Below are 21,665 nucleotides of genomic sequence, written 5' to 3'. Positions count from 1 at the left end.
CTGGGTCCGAGTGTGGACACCTGGCCGCCGCCGGCATGAGGCTGTGAAAAGCTTCCACCTCCCAAAGCCTAAATGGCCACATTTCAAGTGCAAGCAGCTGTCAAAAATTTGGCAGTATAGTATTGAAGCCTGTGGGTGGGTGGGTGGCTAGCTGCCTGCATACTTGCGCTTGCATTCCAAAGAATGGGGTAAGCACAACTGAACGCGGCAGTGGGACAAGGACGTGGACGATGATTGTTGCAAGTCTGCAACGACAGGTTCATGGCGGGAGGCATCTTCGCATGCGCCAAGGATCACTTATGATGGGCACACTTTTAGGCAGTGACCTGGGAGTCAGAGATGCTTCCAGAGGTCTTCCCCATGCTGTTCCCATGTCTTTTCAGCACTGTATGCATGTGTCTGATGATGTGTCACACACCACATGGCCAGATAAGGTTGTAAAATGTTAAAATGAAATTTCCTGGTGAATGGATTTGTCTTGGTTGAAAGCAATGCAAAAGTGCAAAAAGGCATCAAAAACGCTACGTGTGAACATAGCCAAGGTTTGGAGGAGTATTTTTGTTTTTTGTTATTTATTTTGCTTTATATACATTGTACATGTCATGGAAAGGATGTTCCTTAACATATTTCCCAGGAAAATCCATTTTGGTTTCGTTTTGGTATGTTTTATTGTGAGTCTGTAAAAGTGGCGTAATACCTCTGCCAACGTTGTTGACAGAAGTGACCTGGGAGTCAGAAATGCTTCCAGGGGTTTTCCCCATGCTGTCCCCATGGCATTTAAGCACTGTTCCCATCGATTTGGGCAATTTTTAGGCCCTCAGCAGACCGCCGGGGGGAGCCGCCTGAAAAATGCTCGAGTTTCCCATAGACTCACATTGGGCTCGTTGCTCGGGTCAAGCACCCGAGTATTCCAATTTGCTCGACCCAAGCAACGAGTACCCGAGCATTTTAGTGCTCGCTCATCACTAGTAGGAAAGTGGAAAAAAAAAATTGTAAAAATATAAAAAAAAATGAAAAAAATAATCCCCAAAAAATAAAAATATATTGTACCCATAATATTTATTTATTATGATCAAAAAATAATAAACCAATAAAAGTACACATATTTGGTATCTCCGCATCCGGTACAACCTGACCTATAAAACTGTCCCACCAGTTAACACCTTTAGTGAATACGGTAAAAAGAATAAATTAAAAGCGAAGCAAAAAAACAATACTTTATCACTATACCGCCAAACAAAAAATGGAATAACACGCAATCAAAAAGACGAATGTAAATAAAAATGGTACCGCTGAAAACATCATCTTGTCCTGCAAAAAACAAGCCGCCATACAGCTCCATCATCCAAAAAATAAAAAAGTTATAGCTCTCAGAATAAAGCGATAAAAAAAAACATTTTTTCTAGAAAATAGATTTTATTGTGTAAAAGCGCCAAAACATAAAAAAGCGATATAAATGCGTTATCGCTGTAAACGTACTGACCCGAAAAATAAAGCTACCTCATCAATTTTACCACACGCGGAACGGCATAAAAAAAAACACAATTCCGGAATTGCTGGTTTTTGTTTATTCTGCCTCCCCAAAAATCAGAATAGAAAGCGATCAAAAAATGTCACAAACCCAAAAATGGTACCAATAAAAATGTCAACTTGTCATGCAAAAAACAAGCTGTCACATGACTCTGTCAGACAAAATATAGAAAAATTATAGCTCTCAAAATATGGCGATGCAAAAACTAGTCTTTGCAAAAAAAGCATCTTTTAGTGTGTGACAGCTATCAATCATAAATGAATCTGGTATCGCTGTAATCGCACCAACCCGAAGAATGAAGTCGTCTAATCACTTATACCACACGAGGAATGGGGTAAAAAAATAAACTCTAGGGTTAGGGTTGTGCTAGGGTTGGGGTTAGGGTTGTGCTAGAGTTAGGGTTGGGTTAGGGTTAGGGCTGAGCTAGGGTTAGGGTTGGGCTATGTTTAGGGTTGGGGTTAGGGTTGGGCTAGGGTTAGGGTTGGGGTTAGAATTGGGCTAGGGTTAGGGTTGGGGTTGTATTAGGGTTGGGATTTTTTCAAAAGTAAAGAAAAAAAATGATGACGATATGGCGATCAGTGTTGAGCGCAAGTGCTCGCTACTTGAGTTTGCATTGGGTGCTTGGGTATGCACTGAGTATCACGGGTGTTCGAGTGACATGCTCGAGTCTCTGTTCCATATGCTTTGCGGTCAAAAAAACATTGCTGGGATCGCCTGCCATGCACGAACGATCCCCACATGTTTTTTTTTGGGTGTATAACAACCGTAAAACATGTGGGGCGGGGACTCGAACATGTCACTCGAGCACCCGTGATACATGGTGCATAACCGAGTACCCTATGCAAACTCAAGTAGTGAGCACTTGCTCTCAAGACAAATGACAACTTATTCAATATGATGACCTAATGTTATCAAATTCTGTCATTCCTCTGGGTTCAAAATGTACCCTATACCACTTGATAAAATCCTTGAGGGGTCTAGTTTCCAAAATGGAGTCAATTGTGGGGGGTTTCCACTATTTAGGCACATCAGGGGCTCCAGAAATGTGACATGGCGTCCGCTGTTGATTTCATCCAATTTTGCGTTCAAAAAATCACACAGTGCTCCTTCCCTTCTGAACCCTGACGTGCGCCAAAACAGTGTATTTTACCCACATATGGGGTATTGGCGTACTCAGAAGAAATTGCACAAAAGTTTTTAGGTTCCATTTTCTCCTCTTATCCCTGTGAAAATAAAAAAATTGGGGCTAAAAGATCATTTTTGTGGAAAAAGTTAGATTTTTTTATTTCCACGGCTCCATATTATAAACTTCTGTGAAGCACCTGGGGGTTAAGGGTGCTCAACACACATCTAGATAAGTTTCCTGAGGGGTTTAGTTTCCAACATGGTGTCACTTGAGGGATTTTTCCACACATCAGGGGCACATCTGCTAATGATTCAAGCAAATTTTACATTCAAAAAGTCAAATGGCGCTCCTTCCCTTCCGAACCCTGCCGTACGCCCAAGCAGTGGTTTTCCCCCACGTATAGGGTATCGGCTCATTCAGGAGAGATTGCACAACAAGTTGCATAGTGCAATTTCTCCTGTTACCCTTATGAAAATGCAAAACTGGGGGCTGAAAAACATTTTTGTGGGAAAAATTTGAAAATTTTATTTTCACGGCTCCATGTTATAAACTTCTGTGAAGCACCTGGGGGTTCAAGGTGCTCACCACACATCTAGATAAGTTCCCTGAGGAGTCCAGTTTCTAAAATGGTGTCACTTATGGGGGGTTTCCACTGTTTAGACACATCAGGGGCTCTCCAAACGCAACATGGCGTCCGCTAATTATTCAAGCAAATTTTACATTCAAAAAGTCAAATGGCGCTCCTTTTCTTCTGAGCCCTGCCGTGAGCCCAAACAGTGTTTTTTCCCCACGTATGGGGTATCTGTGTGCTCAGGGGAAATTGCACAACAAATTTTTGGGTCCATTTTTTCCGGTTACCCCTGCAAAAATAAAAAAATTTGGGTCTAAAGTAACATTTTTGTGAAAAAAGTTAAATGTTCATTTTTTTCTTCCCTATTCCAAGAATTCATGTGAAGCACCTGAAGGGTTAATAAACTTCTTGAATGGGGTTTTGAGCACCTTGAGGGGTGCAGTTTTTAGAATGGTATCTGTTAGGGAGGGCGGTTGCAGACAACTTTATTTTAATGGAACGCAACCGACCCCGGGGTCCGCGATGCAGCCTAGTGTACTGCTGCCGAACACTTTCCGGGTGAAAAGGAAAGCAACCAACTTAAATGATAAACCCTTCCATGTTGCTGCACACAGGAACGGGTATAGCGGTTCGCTCTATCTCCGTTAACAGCACGGGAGATGTGCGACCGGGAAACTATCTGTAGCCCTGTTACTGCACAGGGACTACACTGGCGGCGCTAGGATGCGTGTGTGACTACGCTGACGGGTACACGTGCCTCCAGCCGGCATGCTACCGGACTGAAGGGTATTTCTCCACGTGGCTGACAGGCGATAGCCATGGATAGGACGTCGGCAGGCTGTTCGGGGTGTTAGGCGACCCTTTTGGCTGAGCCAGACTGCTAGACGAAACTACCTACCTCTATGGAACTAGGCTGCCTCTATGGAACTAGCCTGCCTGACAGAAACTACTCATGGAACACAGTCGTCCAAACAATCGCATCACTGCTCAATGATCAGAGCGCGCCGCCATGTTTGTGGGTGGGCCTTTTAAAGACTAAGCCCTGCCCACCGACGCGCCATTGGTGATGCCACCCGTGGACCAATCAGGCGGTGCCAGGTCACCGGGTCAGGTGGGTGCCAAACCACCAATCATGATCCGCCAGGTCACGGGCATGCTCAGTGCGGTGAATCCTGGACTTAGACTCCAAGCACCCTGTCTCCCTCTGCAACCTATGCTTAACATTGCTAGGTACCAATACACAGGCAACAATCTGTACATCTCGCGGACCAGCTAGGCGTTGGTGCTGATGATGATGCTGAGCAGCATCAGCCCTGGCTGGACTGAAATGAGAGACCACAGAAGGTCCTGGACCCATTTTGAATCCAGCCACAGACCGATGCCTAATGCCTCTCAAAGTCACTTCAAATGTGACGTGGGCCCTTAAAAATGGTTTTGTAAATTTTTATTGTAAAAATGAGAAATCGCTGGTCAACTTTTAACCCTTATAGCTCCCTAATAAAAAAAAAATTTGGTTCCAAAATTGTGCTGATGTAAAGTAGGCATGTGGGAAATGTTATTTATTAACTATTTTGTGTGATATATCTCTCTGATTTAAGGGTATAAAAATTCAAATTTTGAAAATTGCTAAATTTTTTAAATGTTCGACAAATTCCCGATTTTTTCACAAATAAACGCAAGTGATATTGAAGCAACTTTACCACTATCATGAAGTACAATATGTCATGAAAAAAATCTCAGAATCAGGGGGATCCATTGAAGCGTTCCAGAGTAATTACCACATAAAGTGACAGCGGTCAGATTTGTAAAAATTGGCCTGGTCATTAACGTGCAAACCACCCTCAGGGGTAAAGGGGTTAAAAAAAATATATATTTTCCTTGCTTAGAAGATAATTTAGATTCTCAGGTAAAATGTCCTATTGAGACCGACCAGCTGAAGCGTTCATGTCTGGTGGTATTTCTAAATCTCTCTCTTTTTATCATGAAAACCGAGAGGGTTGGCCTTTTTTCTGCTAATTTTTACATAGGCTTATGAGTTCTCAGCCTAATATATTCAAAATTAACCAGGTATTCAGATCCTAGGAATAGATAAAATTAACCAGTGTATAGAATTATTTGTGCAAAATGTGTTTTTTTGCAGTAGCCTCCCCAGAAAAATCACTCATAGCTATTATTGAAATACTGAATGAACTCAGTATGGTTTCTTTTTATGAGATTTAAAATGTCAAATTAGTAATTTTATATCTTTGATTTTTTTATGTACTTTTTTATAACATTACTCATAAACCTATTCAAAATGTTTAAGTCAGATAGGAGAATCTACTACTTAAAGGGATCCTTTCATGTAAAAAAAAACACTATTTAACCTACAGATATGGGGTTGAGCTGCAGGTTAATTTCATTCTGCCCGGTGACCGCACTGAGAGCCCCGCTGCACAGAGGAATTTAACTTTATTCAACCTCTATGACTGAAAGCACAAGGCTGCCTGAGGAATAAAGTTCATTTCTTCCCGACAGCGGGGCTCTCAGTGTGGGCGCTGGGCAGGTTCAGAGCGCTAGAAGCCTGCAGATTACCCTCATATCTGCAGTTTAATATTGTTTTTTTTTTACATGACAGGTTCCCTTTAAGCATCTGTTTAACTTTTGCCTCCAGAAAACAATTTAAGGAGATAATAATAGATTTGGTAAATCTCTGATTTCTTGGCTAAAAGTATAGCAACATTAAAAATGATAACATATTGTTTTATATTATATTATGTCAGAGCCTTTAAAACTCCATTAGCAAGTTTGCAGTTAATACATTGGATCAAAAAAATTATGAGATTGACACAGAAGCTGAAAAGTACAGTATGTATCATAAAGGCTCATGCACATGCCCAGATCATGGATTTTTAAAGTATAGAACCATAATTGGAGTCCATAGTCAGGTATGGGTCCATCAAATGCAATATTAATTAGGTACTATGGGAGTACCTTGGGAATGAGGTTGAGACCCTTTTATTTTATTAAATAAATTTAAATTAAAGAAGTTGTGCACTACTTTAGCTTACACCCAATGTATCCCCCCAGGGCCCCTAAGACTTTTTGTAATTACCTTCCGTTGCAGATAATGCCTGTGAGCGGCGCTATCACTGGCCACTCACAGGCATCACGTGACTCTCAGCTGCAGCCGGATCTGACATCTGCTGATGTCACGACAAGTGCTGACAGCAGCCGGGGGTCTTTTTCTTCATTGTTCCACGGTGGATGCCAGGCTGTGGGCGGGGTTACCCCCCGCGTCACACCTTGCATCCACTGTGCGCTCTGCCTCTCCCCCTTCATTGGGAAAGCGCGCCACCCACAACCCAGCAGCCACCGCGGGGATCCCAGCGCTGAGTCACGCCTCACTTGGTCACGTGATGCCTGAGAGCGGCCACCGATAGCGCCGCTCGCAGGCATTATCTGCAGCGGAAGGTATTTACAAAAAGTCTTAGGCGCCCCGGGGTGATACATTGGGTGTAAGCTAAAGTAGTGCACAGCTTCTTTAATTTAAATTTATTTAATTAAATTTAGTTTAATTTAAATTAACTAAAATTTAAATTTTCCTGTGATTAAAATTGCAAATTGTAAACATGCTCGGCACAAATGATTCATTCATTTGTTTTTAATTTCTCTATCTTTTAATATTATTTTTACTGGAGGTCGCATTATTTTGTAAATGTGGAAATACTGACTAGAATTTCAGCAGAAGAAATGCAATGAACAATGATATTGTACGTATATGAAATCTAAAATACATAAGGTGAATTTTTTAAACATTCAGACATTCCTTGGTCTTTTCTTACTTGTCAAGGGAAATCATAAAGGTTAGTGTTTTTTTATCGGCTGTAAACTGGAGCTTAAAGTTCATATGCTGTAAAAAGAAAGGAAAATATACTTTTTAATTTCAAGAACATTTTTTAAGTAATTATTTATTCATTAGTCACATTTATTGGAGTGACACAGTTGCATAATGTGAAGCAAGAATCATTCAGTTCATGCAATTTTGTTAATTTGTTTTTTTGAGCCAAGAATAGAAATGGGTAAATGACAGGGGCGCAATGGCCGCGGTCTTCTTCCTCAGGCCCACATTCAGCTGAAGTGTATTGTGGCGCACAATACTCCTCTGGTTCGTGACAGTACACGCTGCAGGCCAATCGGAGGCCAGCACCTGACGTCAGCGTGCACGTGACTGGGGGCAAACGGCAGTGATGTCATGCGCTCCTGTCGCTTGCATGCTGAAGTCAGCTGCCAACTTCAGAAGAGGACGCCACATGGCAGGGGAGCGGAGGGAAGGCGAGTATAATTGTTTACCTTTTTCTGTGTAACAGAAGAGAAGTGAATACATATCCATTATAAAAAAAATATACCGTATTTTTCAGACTATAAGACGCACTTTTTTCCTCCAAAATTTTGGAGGAAAATGGGGGGGGTGCGTCTTATAGTCCGAATGTTGGGGGGGTATATATATATGTGGGGTGTGGGGGGAGCGGTATCGGTGGAGGAGCGGGGCACAGGAGGCAGCAGCCACCTGCTGCAGCCTACACTGTCCCCGCTGCTAAATAAAATGAATATTTACTGCTCCCCACGCCCATGGGGCGTGGGGAGCACTGAATATTCATGCTCCTTAATAGCAGCACACAGTGTAGCCGCGCTGCGGCTCCTGCTGCTGCCGGAATTGCCTGTGCCCGCTGTTAAAGGGCATAAATATTCAACCTCTCTCCACACCCATGGGCGTGGGGAGGGGTGAATATTCATGCCCTTTAATAAGCGGGCACACGAGATAGCCGGCAGCAGCAGGAGCCGCAGCGCGGCTACGCTGTGTGCCGGCTATGAAGGAGAGTGAAGTCACTGCTCCCCGCGCACACAGTCCTGGCGTGGGGAGCAGTGACTTCCGGCAGCTGATCTCTCCTTGTGAGCCGCGCATGGCAGTGACGTCATGCGTGGCTCACATGGAGAGATCAGTGCAGGCAGACAGGATGCAGCACTGCAGGAGAGAAGAAAGGTGTGTAGGAGTGTTTATTTATTTTATGTGCAGCATGATGTGGATTAGGGGGACTATGCATACTAGGCTAAGGATGAGGGGGCCATACATACCAGGGTAAGGATGAGGGGTGCCATGCATACCAGGATAGGGATTAGGGGTGCCATGCATATCAGGATAGGTATTAGGGGTGCCATGCATACCAGGATAGGGATTAGGGGTGCCATGCATACCAGGATAGGGATTAGGGGTGCCATGCATACTAGGATGGGGATTAGGGGTACCATGCATACCAGGATGGGGATTAGAGGTGCCATGCATACCAGGATAGGGATGAGGGGTGCCATGCATACCAGGACAGGGATGAGGGGTGCCATGCATACCAGGACAGGGATGAGGGGGTGCCATGCATAGCAGGACGGGGATTGCTGTGCCATGCATACCAGGATAGGGATGAGGGGTGCCATGCATACCAGGATGGGGATTAGGGGTGCCATGCATACCAGAACAGGGATTAGGGGTGCCATGCATACCAGGACAGGGATGAGGGGTGCCATGCATACCAGGACAGAGATGAGGGGTGCCATGCATGCCACGATGGGGATTGCTGTGCCATGCATACCAGGATGGGGATTGCTGTGTCATGCATACCAGGATAGGGATTAGGGGTGCCATGCATACCAGGATAGGAATAAGGGGCCATGCATACCAAGACAGGGATGAGGGGTGCCATGCATATCAGGATAGGGATGAGGGAGCCATGCATACCAGGATAAGGATAGCTGTGCCATGCATACCAGGATGGGGATTGCTGTGCCGTGCATACCAGGATAGGGATTAGGGGTGCCATGCATACCAGGACAGGGATGAGGGGTGCCATGCATACCAGGATAGGGATTAGGGGTGCCATGCATACCAGGATAGGGATTAGGGATGCCACGCATACCAGGATAGGGATTAGGGGTGCCATGCATACCAGGATGGGGATTAGGGGTGCCATGCATACAGGATGGGGATTACGGGTGCCATGCATACCAGGGTGGGGATTACAGGTGCCATGCATACCAGGACAGGGATTAGGGGTGCCATGCATGCCATGATAGGGATGAGGGGTGCCATGCATACCAGGACAGGGATGATGGGAGCCATGCATACCAGGACGGGGATGAGGTGTGCCATGCATGCCAGGATGGTGATTGCTGTGCCATGCATACCAGGATGGGGATTGCTGTGCCATGCATACCAGGATAGGGATTAGGGGTGCCATGCATACCAGGATAAGAATGAGGGGCCATGCATACCAGGACAGGGATGAGGGGTGCCATGCATACCAGGATAGGGATGAGGGAGCCATGCATGCCAGGATGGGGATTGCTGTGCCGTGCATACCAGGATAGGGATTAGGGGTGCCATGCATACCAGGACAGGGATGAGGGGTGCCATGCATACCAGGATAGGGATTAGGGGTGCCATGCATACCAGGATAGGGATTAGGGATGCCACGCATACCAGGATAGGGATTAGGGGTGCCATGCATACCAGGATGGGGATTAGGGGTGCCATGCATACAGGATGGGGATTACGGGTGCCATGCATACCAGGGTGGGGATTACAGGTGCCATGCATACCAGGACAGGGATGAGGGGTGCCATGCATACCAGGATAGGGATGAGGGAGCCATGCATGCCAGGATGGAGGGGTTCCATGCATACCAGGATGCGGATGGGGACCATGTATAAAAGGAAGGGGGGGGGGCATATATACCAGGATGGGGGATATTGTCAGAATCGGGGGACATTACCCCTATACCAGTGTCAGCAGAATACCCCCTCCCCCTTAAAAGTGCATCATGAACACATCTTTGGCTTAAAAATTTTTTTTTTTTTCCTCCTCTAAAACCTAGGTGCATCTTATGGTCCGGTGCGTCTTATAGTCCGAAAAATACGGTATATTTTACTAAGTAATATATTAAAAAGAAATAATTAAAAACGCAGAAAAAGTATTGAAAATTGAGGGACACGGGAAATGATGCTTTATAATGTAAATACGGTAATAACATCAATTTATAGTACAATACCAGGGCATTTCATATAAATATAAGTTTTTTTGGACCTTGTAGCTAAAACAATGGTAATATGGGAGACATGCATTTATGGTGTTTCAGTATGAGGACAGTGCATCTAGTCATGCTAACTTATAAATCCTGCAGTCAACCGTACTAGGTATGATCCACATGTGTTACACTGTAATCAGGGGCGTACATAGAAGTCATGGGGCCCCATAGCAGAAGCTCTAATTGCCCCCACCCCACAAAAAATAAATAAATATTTGTCTGTGTCACAGAAGAGCAGATCTCATAACTTTCCAGCCTTTACATAGAAATTTTCCTCCTTCTGAAGTCGTAGATTCCTCTTTCATTGCCCCATAAAGTATGATGCCAACAAAAGTGCCCCCCAAACAGTATGATACCCCTATGGTGCATTCCTCCACATGCACAGTATAATGACCCTATTGTACCCCACTTCAACTCCCACGGCAAAATATGGTGACTAGTGTTGAGCATTCCGATACTGAAATATCGGGTATCGGCCGATATTCGCGGTATCGGAATTCCGATACTTAATTCCGATACTTTTACAATATCGAATACCGGAATCAGAAGTTCCCATAATGCCTGCGCTCTGCAGTGTCTCTGAAGTATGACAAGCTGGATGGCAGCGCTCAGCTGAGATCCAGCCTGTCATCAGAATGCCATCCCAGCGTGGGAGAATTCTCCTGATCGTTTAAAAGCCGGCAGGCGGTAAAAAGCCGCCGGCTTTTAAACAATCACACAGCCCCATACTGCTTCCCCGCAGCCTCCCACCCCGATCCTCCGCTCCCCTCGCCACCTCCCATCCCGATCGTAAGTTAGGACCGGGCGGGGAGCGCAGCACCAAGGAGCGGGGAGCGAAGGACTCGGGCGGGGAAGCCGGCAGTGAAAAGACTTCACCGCCGGCTTTCCCGTTCTGTGCTGCGCTTTCCCGCCGGTTATTTCAAATGAACAGCTGAGGTATCAGGTGATGCTGATCAGCTGTTCATTTGAAGTAGCCGCGGTGCCCTCAGAGGGTTCACGTGAGTTCATGCTTGACTGCATTGCATGAACTCACATGAACTTTCCCACGGCCGCACAGGTCAGCCTCACCTCCCAGACGATCAGCCCGTCATGATTGGTGTGTGTGGGTGTCTGTGCGTATGTCTGCGAGTGTGTGCGGGGTGTCTGTGCGTGTGTCTGCGAGTGTGTGCGGGGTGTCTGTGCGATGTCTGAGGGTGTTTGTGGTGTCTGTGCGATGTGTGCGGGTGTGCGCGGTGTCTGTGCGATGTCTGCGGTGTCTGCGAGTGTGTGCGGTGTCTGTGCGATGTCTGCGGGTGTGTGCAGTGTCTGTGCGATGTCTGCGGGTGTGTGCGTGCAGGCAGACATAGGCCGATGTGACACTACTACTCCCATCGGCCTATGTCTGTCCCCCGTCCACTCGTGCCAGCAGTATCAGCTTGATGGGAGCAGTAGTTCCCATCAGCCTGATCCTGCTATTTAAATTGCCCTACTGTGTCCCCAATAAATTTTAAATACATGTCATTGGTGGCCAGTGGTTGCCTACAATAAATTAGTTCATACATTACCTGTCCCCGTCGATCGCCACCTAAAATAAAGTAAAAAATAAAAAACTACACCTATACTCACATAGACACCTAATTCCCCGAAGCCATCGATCTCCTGTAATAAAATATAAAATAATAAACCACAACCTTATCCTTACCCCTCCGTAGTAGTTCACGAGTGTCCCACGATGATCTCCAGTTTAGAGCAGCCACATAGAATGTGACCGCTCTGAACCGCTGCCGCCGCTAGAATAATGGGGCCGTAAAGCAGCCCCGTCATTGCATAAGCGGGTTCGCCGGAGTTCAGGCAGCGCTGCTCCGGTTAGCTCCTTTACGGCCCTGCTGTATCGTGAGAAATTCCCACGGTACAAGTGTGCCGTAAAGGAAGTCTCCGGAGCTGCGCTGCCTGAATGCACTCCGGTGACCTCAGTCAGTGGCTCCCGCTGCCGGGAGCGGACGTGCTCCCGGCAGTGTGAGCTTACAGCAGCCATGCACAGCTGTCACCATCTCCAGATGTGACAGCTGTGCATGGGAGATCAGCGCAGGAACGTGGACAGATAACTATTTTTTTTTAGTAAACTAAGAATTAAATAAAATTGTGTGTTTTATTTCAAATAAATTATTTTTTTCGGGGTGTAGTGTGTTTTTTCTTTTTAACACTTTGTAGGTTAGTAATGGGGGTGTCTTATAGACGCCCATCATTACTAACCTGGGCTTCATGGCAGCTGGCGCTGACATGAACCCCAACCCTATTACCCCCTGCCACCGCACCAGGGCAGCGTGGAAGAGCGAGGCTAAGTGCCAGAGTTGGCACATCCTATGGATGCGCCATTTCTGGGGCGGCTGACGGCTGGTGTTTCTAGCCTGGGAGGGGGCCAATATTCATGGCACCCTTCCTGGGCTATTAATATCAGCCCCCAGCTGTCTGCCTAGCCTTTGCTATCTATTAAATAGGGGGTACCCCACGTCATTTTTTTGGGTGGGGGTCCCCCATTTTAATAGCTAGTAAAGGCTAGGTATTCAGCTGGGGGCTGATATTAGTAGTCTGGGAAGCTCCGTGGGTATTACCCCCTTCCCAGGCTTCAAACATCTGCCCCAGCCGTCTGCTTAACCTCCACTAGAGACTAAAATTATGGGGGATCCCACGCCAATTTTTTTTTAAATAAATCCTTTATTTTAACACTAAATGACATTTGAGGAGTTAATAAAGATGCAGTCCCTAAATTATTATTTATTTTTTAATTAATTTTTCCCAAAAATTTTGACGTGGGCTTTGCCATATTTTTGTATGCCAGCCAGGTACAGCATCCAGCTTCTATGAACGTGCCATTTTCCGGGGTGGCTGCGGACTGCAATTTGCACCGGGGGGGGCAGAAAGCTTGGGCCTCCCTGCGCTGCAGATTCCATCCCCCAGCTGCCTAGTTGTACCTGGCTGGACACACAAATAGGGAGAAGCCCCACGTATTTTTTTTTTAATTATTTCATGAAATTCATGAAATAATAAAGAAAAAAAGGGCTTCCCTATATTGCTGTGTCCGGCCAGGTACAAATAGGCAGCTGGTGGTTGGGGGCAGCCCGTTCCTGCTTGCTGTACCTGGCTGGACACAAATATAGTGCGAAGCCCCACGTCAATTTTTTTTTAATTATTTCAGGAAATTCATGAAATAATAAAAAAAAAATTGATGTGGGGCTTCGCCCTATATTTGTGTCCAGCGAGGTACAGCAGGCAGGAACGGACTGCCCCCAACCACCAGCTGCCTATTTGTACCTGGCCGGACACAACAATATAGGGAAGCCCTTTTTTTAAAAAATAATTTCATGAAATAATTAAAAAAAAATTGACATGGGGCTTCGCACTATATTTGTGTCCAGCCAGGTACAGCAGGCAGGAACGGGCTGCGCCCAACCACCAGCTGCCTATTTGTACCTGGTTGGACACAACAATATAGGGAAGCCCTTTTTTTCTTAATTATTTCATGAATTTCATTAAATAATTAAAAAAAAAAATACGTGGCGCTTCGCCCTATTTTTGTGTCCAGCCAGGTACAACTAGGCAGCTGGGGGCTGGAATCCGCAGCGCAGGGAGGCCCAAGCTTTCTGGGCCCCACCCGCTGCAAATTGCAGTCCGCAGCCACCCCGGAAAATGGCGCGTTCATAGAAGCGCCATCTTCTGGCGCTGTACCCAACTCATCCAGGGCCCTGGTGCGGTGGCTCACTGGGTAATAACGGGGTTAAGGCCAGCTTGGCATTATCAGCTGGCCCTAAGCCCGAAATTCATGGGGTCACGCCAATATTAGACATGACCACCATGAATTTCTAGTAAAGTATTTAAAAAAACACAACACCCAGAAAAAAGTCCTTTAATTGAAATAAACACACAATTCTTTATTGTTCTAAATTAAACTCTACTTACCATCACGCCCATTCCAGCTGAAGCCAACGATCTCCTGTAATAAAAGAAAAATAATAAAGCAACCTCATCCTTACCTTTCCATGGTTCCCACGACAGCTTCAGCTCTGCTACATCGAGATGACAGGCTGGACCGCAGCAGAGCGCTGCCATCCAGCCTGTCATCCCGCAGACACTGAGAAGCGCAGGCATGCTTGCGCTCCTCAGTGTCTGGCTGTGACGGCATCCAGATGAGCCGAGGTCATGTCCAATGAACTCGGCTCACCTCATGCACGTCACTGACAGCGTGGGAAAATTCTCCTGCACTCAGTGCTTCAGCATGAGAATTTTCCCACGCTGTCAGTGACGTGAATGAGGTGAGGTCATGACCAATGAGCTCAGCTCACCTCATGCACGTCACTGACAGCATGGGAAAATTCTCACGCTGAAGCGCTGAGTGCAGGAGAATTCTCCCACGCTGTCAGTGACGTGCATGAGGTGAGCCGAGTTCATTGTCGGCTCATCTGGATGCCGTCACAGAGAGACGCTGATGAGCGGAAGCATTCCTGCGCTTCTCAGTGTCTGCGGGATGACAGGCTGGATGGCAGCGTTCTGCTGCGGTCCAGCCTGTCATCTCAATGTAGCAGAGCTGAAGCTGTCGTGGGAACCATGGAAAGGTAAGGATGAGGTTGCTTTATTATTTTTCTTTTATTGCAGGAGATCGTTGGCTTCAGCTGAAATGGGCGTGATGGTAAGTAGAGTTTAATTTAGAACAATAAAGAATTGTGTGTTTATTTCAATTAAAGGACTTTATTCTGGGTGTTTGTGTTTTTTTTTTTAACTTTCACTATGGGGTTAGTAATGGGGGTGTCTTATAGACGCCTCTCCATTACTAACCTGGGCTTGATGTCAGCTGGCATTATAAGCTGACATCAACCCTAACCCTATTACCCCACTGCCACCGCTACAGGGCAGTGGGAAGAGCGAGGCTAAGTGCCAGAATTGGCGCATCCTGTGGATGCGCCATTTCTGGGGCGGCTGACGGCTGGTGTTTCTAGCCTGGGAGGGGGCCAATATTCATGGCACCCTTCCTGGGCTATTAATATCAGCCCCCAGCTGTCTGCCTTTGCTAGCTATTAAATTAGGGGGGACCCCACGTCATTTTTTTGGGGGGGTCCCCCATTTTAATTGCTAGTAAAGGCTAGGTATTCAGCTGGGGGCTCATATTAGTAGCCTGGGAAGCTCCGTGGGTATTACCCCCTTCCCAGGCTTCAAACATCTACCTCCGCTAGAGACTAAAATTAAGGGGAACCCCACGCCAATTTTTTTTTTAATAATTCCTTTATTTTAACACTAAATGACAAGTACAGTAATCAACACTGTCACTGTACTTCATATATATGTGACTGACATGTTTCTATCTATCTAATCTATGTATGATTCTCTATTCCTTCTATTCTAAATTGTCGGGTACAGATGCTGAATTGCCGGTCGGCTTTTTTAAAGAGACGGTGCATGAAAACACTATTATATTTTTAAATAAATCCTTTACACTAAATGACAAGTACAGTAAGCAACACTGTCACTGTACTTCATATATATGTGACTGACATGTTTCTATCTATCTAATCTATGTGTGAAGCTCTATTCTTTCTGTTGTAAATTGTCGGGTACCGGTGTATGCCGCTGATGAATTGCCGGCTTTTCGCGTAATACATTCTACATTATTCTTAGTTGTTTTACTTCATGTTTTACTTCATGTAGAATTAACCTACAAAGAAAGAAAGGGTTTATTTTCATTCCGATATTTGTTTCCCATTGACTTGCATTGGTTTCCGGTATCGGAATCGACGATATCCGATACTTTTTGGGTATCGGTCCGATCCAATCCGATACGATATTTCCTGATATCGGAAGGTATCGCTCAACACTAATGGTGACCCTAACGCAGTATAATCCCCCAACTGTGAACCCCACAGAGCCCTCAATACACTCTCATGGCCCCCACACAGCCCTCCAAACAGTATAATGGCCCCCACACAGCCCTCCAAACAGTATAATAGACCCCACACAAACCTTCACACTGTATAATTGCTTTCATACAGCATAATGGCCCCCCACATAGCCCTCAAATATTATAATGGCCCAACATATCCTTCCATATAGTATAATACACCATCGATAATCTTCCATATAGCATAATGCGCCTCCATAATCCTCCATATAGTATAATGCTCCCCCCATAATCCTCCATATAGAAAAATGCGCCCCCATAATCCTCCATATAGTATAATGCGCCCCCCCCATAATGCTCCATATAGTATAATGAACTTCCCATGGTCCTCCATAGAATATAATGCACTCCCCATAGTCCTCCATACAGTATATTACACACCCCATAGGGTAAAATGCAGCCCCCATATAGTATAATGCACGCCACAGTCCTGCAGTATTATGGGCACCACATACTCACTGATTTTAAAATACCGTATATTTTAAATAAACTGACCCGAATATAAGCCTAGGCCCCTAATTTTACCACATAAAAATGGGAAAACCTATTGACTTGAGTATAAGCCTAGGGTGGGAAATGCAGCAGCAGCTAAATTTCCCATCCTGGTATGTGTGGCCCCCTCAATACCACAATCCCTGGTATCTGTGACCCCCACAATCCCAGGTATGTGTAGCCTCCACAATCCCCCAATCCCTATTATGTGTGGCCCCCTCAATCCCACAATCCCTGGTATGTGTAGCCTCCTCAATCCCTCAATCCTGGTATGTGTGGCCTCCTCAATCTCCCAATCCTGGTGTGTGTGGCCTCCTCAATCCCCCAATCCTGGTGTGGCCTCCTCAATCCCCAAATCCTGGTATGTGTGGCCTCTGCAATCTCCCAGTCCTGGTATGTGTGGCCTCCTCAATCCCCCAATCCTGGTATGTATGGCCTCCTCAACCCCTCAATCCTGGTATGTGTGGCCTCCTCAACCCCAGTATGTGTGACCTCCTCAACCCCTCAATCCTGGTATGTGTGGCCTCCTCAATCCCCCAGTCCTGGTAAGTGTGGCCTCCTCAATCCCCAAATCCTGGTATGTGTGGCCTTCTCAATCCTCAAATCCTGGTATGTGTGGCCTCCTCAATCCCCCAATCCTGGTAAGTGTGGCCTCCTCAATCCCCCAATCCCTGGTAAGTGTGGCCTCCTCAATCCCCAAATCCTGGTATGTGTGGCCCCCTCATCCCCCAATCACTGCAAACATAAAACAATAAACATTTATACTCACCTTCCTTCCTCCCCTCTGCTCCAGCGCTGAGTCCTGTCTGCAGCAGCTCATGTCAGCATCTGAGCTGCGCGCGCTCTCAGAAGCCGAGGTGAGCTGCTGCTGCTGCCGGCACATTCACTCCTCTCCACGCCGGAACTATGGGCGTGAAGAAGCGTGAATATGCATTCTCTTTAGCAGCGGGCAGTGACAGGACCCGCGGCTCAGCGCTCCTCCGTGCCCACTGCTGAAGAGAATGAATATTCATGCTTTTCCACACCCATGGGAGGGGAGAACAGGGAATATTCATGTCCCTTTAGCAGCGGGCACACGGGGTAGCTGCGGCAGGGGCTACTGCGCGTGCCCCGCTCCTCCACCGCCGCAAGCCGCTCCACTGCCGCCGCAAGCTCCTACTCACCTATCCTCCTCGTTCCCACGCTGCTTGGGGCCCTCCCGGCTCATGGGCCCCCTCCGGCAACGGGCCCCATAGCAGTGGCGTGGTCTGCCGCCATTGGCGGTACGCCACTGACTGTAATCATTTTGTGCTAGCTAAGATCTAACATTTACCTGCCACTGGATGTCAGATTGTGGTGATGATATGAATTATCACCGAGTCCCGCCGCCCTGACACGCGTCTTGCCCAGGTTCTTCGGGGGGGAAGGCAAAGAGGTATTCACTTCTCTTCTGTTGCTAAGCAACACCTGTTCAGGGCTTAGTTATAGTTCATTTCTTAAAGTAATGATGGCCACTCGTTTTTCTTTACTTAGCTGCTTTTTTCTTGCCATAATACAAATTCTAACAGTCTATTCAGTAGGACTATCAGCTGTGTATCCACCTGACTTCTGCACAACACAACTGATGGTCCCAACCCCATTTATAAGGCAAGAAATCCCACTTATTAAACCTGACAGGGCACACCTATGAAGTGAAAACCATTTCTGGTGACTACCTCTTGAAGCTCATCAAGAGAGTGCCAAGAGTGTGCAAAGCAGTCATCAAAGCAAAAGGTGGCTACTTTGAAGAACCTAGAATATAAGACATATTTTCAGTTGTTTCACACTTTTTTGTTAAGTATATAATTCCACATGTGTTAATTCATAGTTTTGATGCCTTCAGTGTGAATGTACAATTTACAAAGTCATGAAAATACAGAAAAATCTTTAAATGAGAAGGTGTGTCCAATCTTTTGGTCTGTACTGTATATATATATATATATATATATATACACAGTTGAAACCAAAAGTTTACATACACTATGTAAAAAGACACATATGCATGTTTTTTCTCAATATCTGACATGAAATCAGAATAAACCTTTCCCGTTTTAGGTCAATTAGGAAAACCATAATTTTTAATATTTGCCAAATGCCAGAATAATGAGAGAAAGAATGTTTTAAGGCATTTTTGTTACTAACTACAAAGTCAAAAGTTTACATACATTTCATTAGTATTTGGTACCATTGCCCTTAAACTGAATGACTTGGGTCAAACGTTTTGGATATCCTTCCACAAGCTTCTCACAATAGTTGGTCGGAATTTGGGCCCATTCCTCCTTACAAAAATGGTGTAACTGATCCAGGTTTGTAGGTCGCCTTGCCCGCACCTGCCTTTTCAGCTTTGCCCATAAATTTTCAATAGCATTGAGATCAGGGCTTTTTGAGTGCCACTCCAAAACATTGACTTTGTTATCCTTAAGCCAATTTGTTACCATTTTGTCAGTATGCTTTGGGTCATTGTCCATTTGGAAGACCCATTTCCGCCCAAGCTTTAACTTCGTGGCTGATGTCTTGAGATGTTGCTTCAGTTTTGCCAAATAATCTTCTTTTCTCATGATGCCATCTATTTTGTGAAGTGCACCCATCCCTCCTGCAGCAAAACAATCCCGCAACATGATGCTGCCACCCCTGTGTTTCACAGTTGGGATGGTGTTCTTAGGCTTCCAAGCTTCTCCCTTTTTTCTCCAAACGTAACGATGGTCTTTATGCCCAAAAAGTTCAATTTTAATTTCATCAGACCACAAGACATGTCTCCAAAAATTAAGGTCTTGTTTCCTGTGTGCATTTGCAAACATTAATCTGGCTTTTTTGTGTTTCTTTTGGTGTAATGGCTTCTTCCTGGCAGAGTGACCTTTCAGCCCATGTTAATACAGAACTCATTTCACTGTGGTTATTGACACAATTTTACTAGCTTCTGCCATCATCTTCGCAAGGTCTTTTGCTATTGTCCCTGGGTTGATATGCACATGGCGGACCAAAGCATGTTCATCTCTGGGACATAGAACCCGTCTCCTTCCTTAGTGGTATGATGGCTGGACATTCCCTTCTTGTTTGTACTTGAGTATAATTGTTTGTACAGATGAACGAGGCACCTTCAGGTATCTTGAAATTGTACTCAAGGATGAGCCAGACTTGTGCAAGTCCACAATTCTCTTCCTGATATCTTGGCTGATTTCTTTAGACTTTCCCATGATGCCACACAAAGAAGCAGTGTGTTTCAGATGTGCATTAAAATACATCCACAGGTGTGTCTCTAACTCAGATGTTGCCAAAAAACCTATGAGAAGCTTCCAAACACATGACATCATCATATGGGCAGTCCAGAATTGTTTAAAGGCTTTGTAATCTTAGTGTATGTAAACTCTTGACTTTGCAGTAAGTAATAAAAATGGCTTAAAATATTCTCTCTCTTATATTATTCTAGCATTTGGCAAATATTCTGGCATTTGGCAAATATTAAAAATTATGGTAATCCTAATTGACTTAAAAAGGGAAAGGTTTATTCTGAATTCACGTCAGGTATTGAGAAAAACATGCATATATGTCTTTTTATATAGTGTATGTAAACTTCCGGTTTCAACTGTATATATATATCTATATATATATAGATATATATACACACACACACACCAGGATGGAGGCTATACATACCAGGATGGGGCCAGGAAAAGGGACATATATACCAGGATGGGGGGCATATTCATATCAGGATGGGCCACATATATACCAGGATGGAGGGCAGTCTTTCCTATGAATTGTCCTCACTTTAAAATCATCTGTGGTCTTTGACTGAACACTGCATCAAAAACTACAGTGATTCCATGTAGTGTAAGAGTCCTTAAATACTTTTTGGCTCATTTTTTCGTTAAACACTTGGCAGATTTGTTTGTGAAATTTCTGTCCCAGTCATTTGAATGAGACATGCAGAAAGCTATGCACATGCTGCAAAGATCACTTTATTAGGACTTTTTGCAATAAAGCTACTTTTAGATGTATTGTCATCTGTGTCAACAGTCTTATTATAAAGAGAACTTGTTATACCACCAAAAACATTTTTTTAAGAAAAATTCTTGGCTAAAGTATCAAATCCCTGATGAATAAAACATTTCTGACAAAAGATGTATAAGTATGGATTCAGCAGGCCACTGTACTTTCACATTGATGTCACACGCTGCCTCTATGGACACATGCAACTGGTTGGTGGGGCCTCTACCAGTCTTAGTGTACTCAGCAAGAAGATTACTTACTACTAGAAGGAATCATTGATGTAAATCAGGCAAAGGTAACAGATACTCACTGTTTGGGTATGTGCACACGATGCAGAAATGCTCAGGATTTTTTCCTGAGCGTTTCTGCATCTCTCTGGCAGGAAAAAACGCATGCGGATTGTACATGCGGATTGTACATGCGGATTGTACATGCGGTTTCCTGCCAGGGACATGCGGAAATGAAGTGGTCTTCACTTTCATTTCCGCTTCCCAAGCGATTTTAGCATCACTTGGAAAGTGCTTGTCAACTTCACACTATATAAATCCATGCAACCGGCAACCGGCATGGATTTATATAGTGTGTGAATGTCAAAAAATTAAAAATAAATATATACTTTACCCTCTGATGGCCCCCGGTGTCCGGCTTCATCGGTCCCGGCTGCCGGCAGTGAAGACTTTAGGACCTTCCGACGTCAGCGTCACGTGACCCGTCACATGACTCTGACGTCAGCGAAGGTCCTTCTTCATTCAACCGCAAAGTGCCCGGGAAGCCAGCAGGACGCAGCGCGGGCCGTCAGAAGGTGAGAATATATGTATTTTTTATTTTATTCTTTTTTTTTTAATGGTACCTGGGTCTGGATGCGAGTCCTCTCATCCACACCCGGGTACCATCCG

The 21,665-nt window shown here is 45.2% G+C and overlaps 1 protein-coding gene across 1 annotated transcript in view; it reads right to left on the bottom strand.

The window, feature by feature from the left end:
* Positions 1–21,665, bottom strand: part of LOC141271531 (BPI fold-containing family B member 6-like) — a 102,138-nt gene that overhangs the window by 18,400 nt on the left and 62,073 nt on the right. Inside the window, exon 10 of the mRNA XM_073681586.1 lies at positions 7,053–7,120. Coding sequence (XP_073537687.1) covers positions 7,053–7,120 — 68 coding nt within the window. The remainder of the gene's footprint in view (positions 1–7,052; positions 7,121–21,665) is intronic.

Source organism: Phyllobates terribilis, unplaced genomic scaffold, assembly GCF_046119375.1.
Source record: "Phyllobates terribilis strain yellow unplaced genomic scaffold, ASM4611937v1 Scaffold_5__5_contigs__length_657084704, whole genome shotgun sequence".
Lineage (NCBI taxonomy): Eukaryota > Metazoa > Chordata > Amphibia > Anura > Dendrobatidae > Phyllobates > Phyllobates terribilis.
Note: the sequence above shows the minus strand (reverse complement) of the source record. Positions and strands in the feature narration are given on the sequence as shown.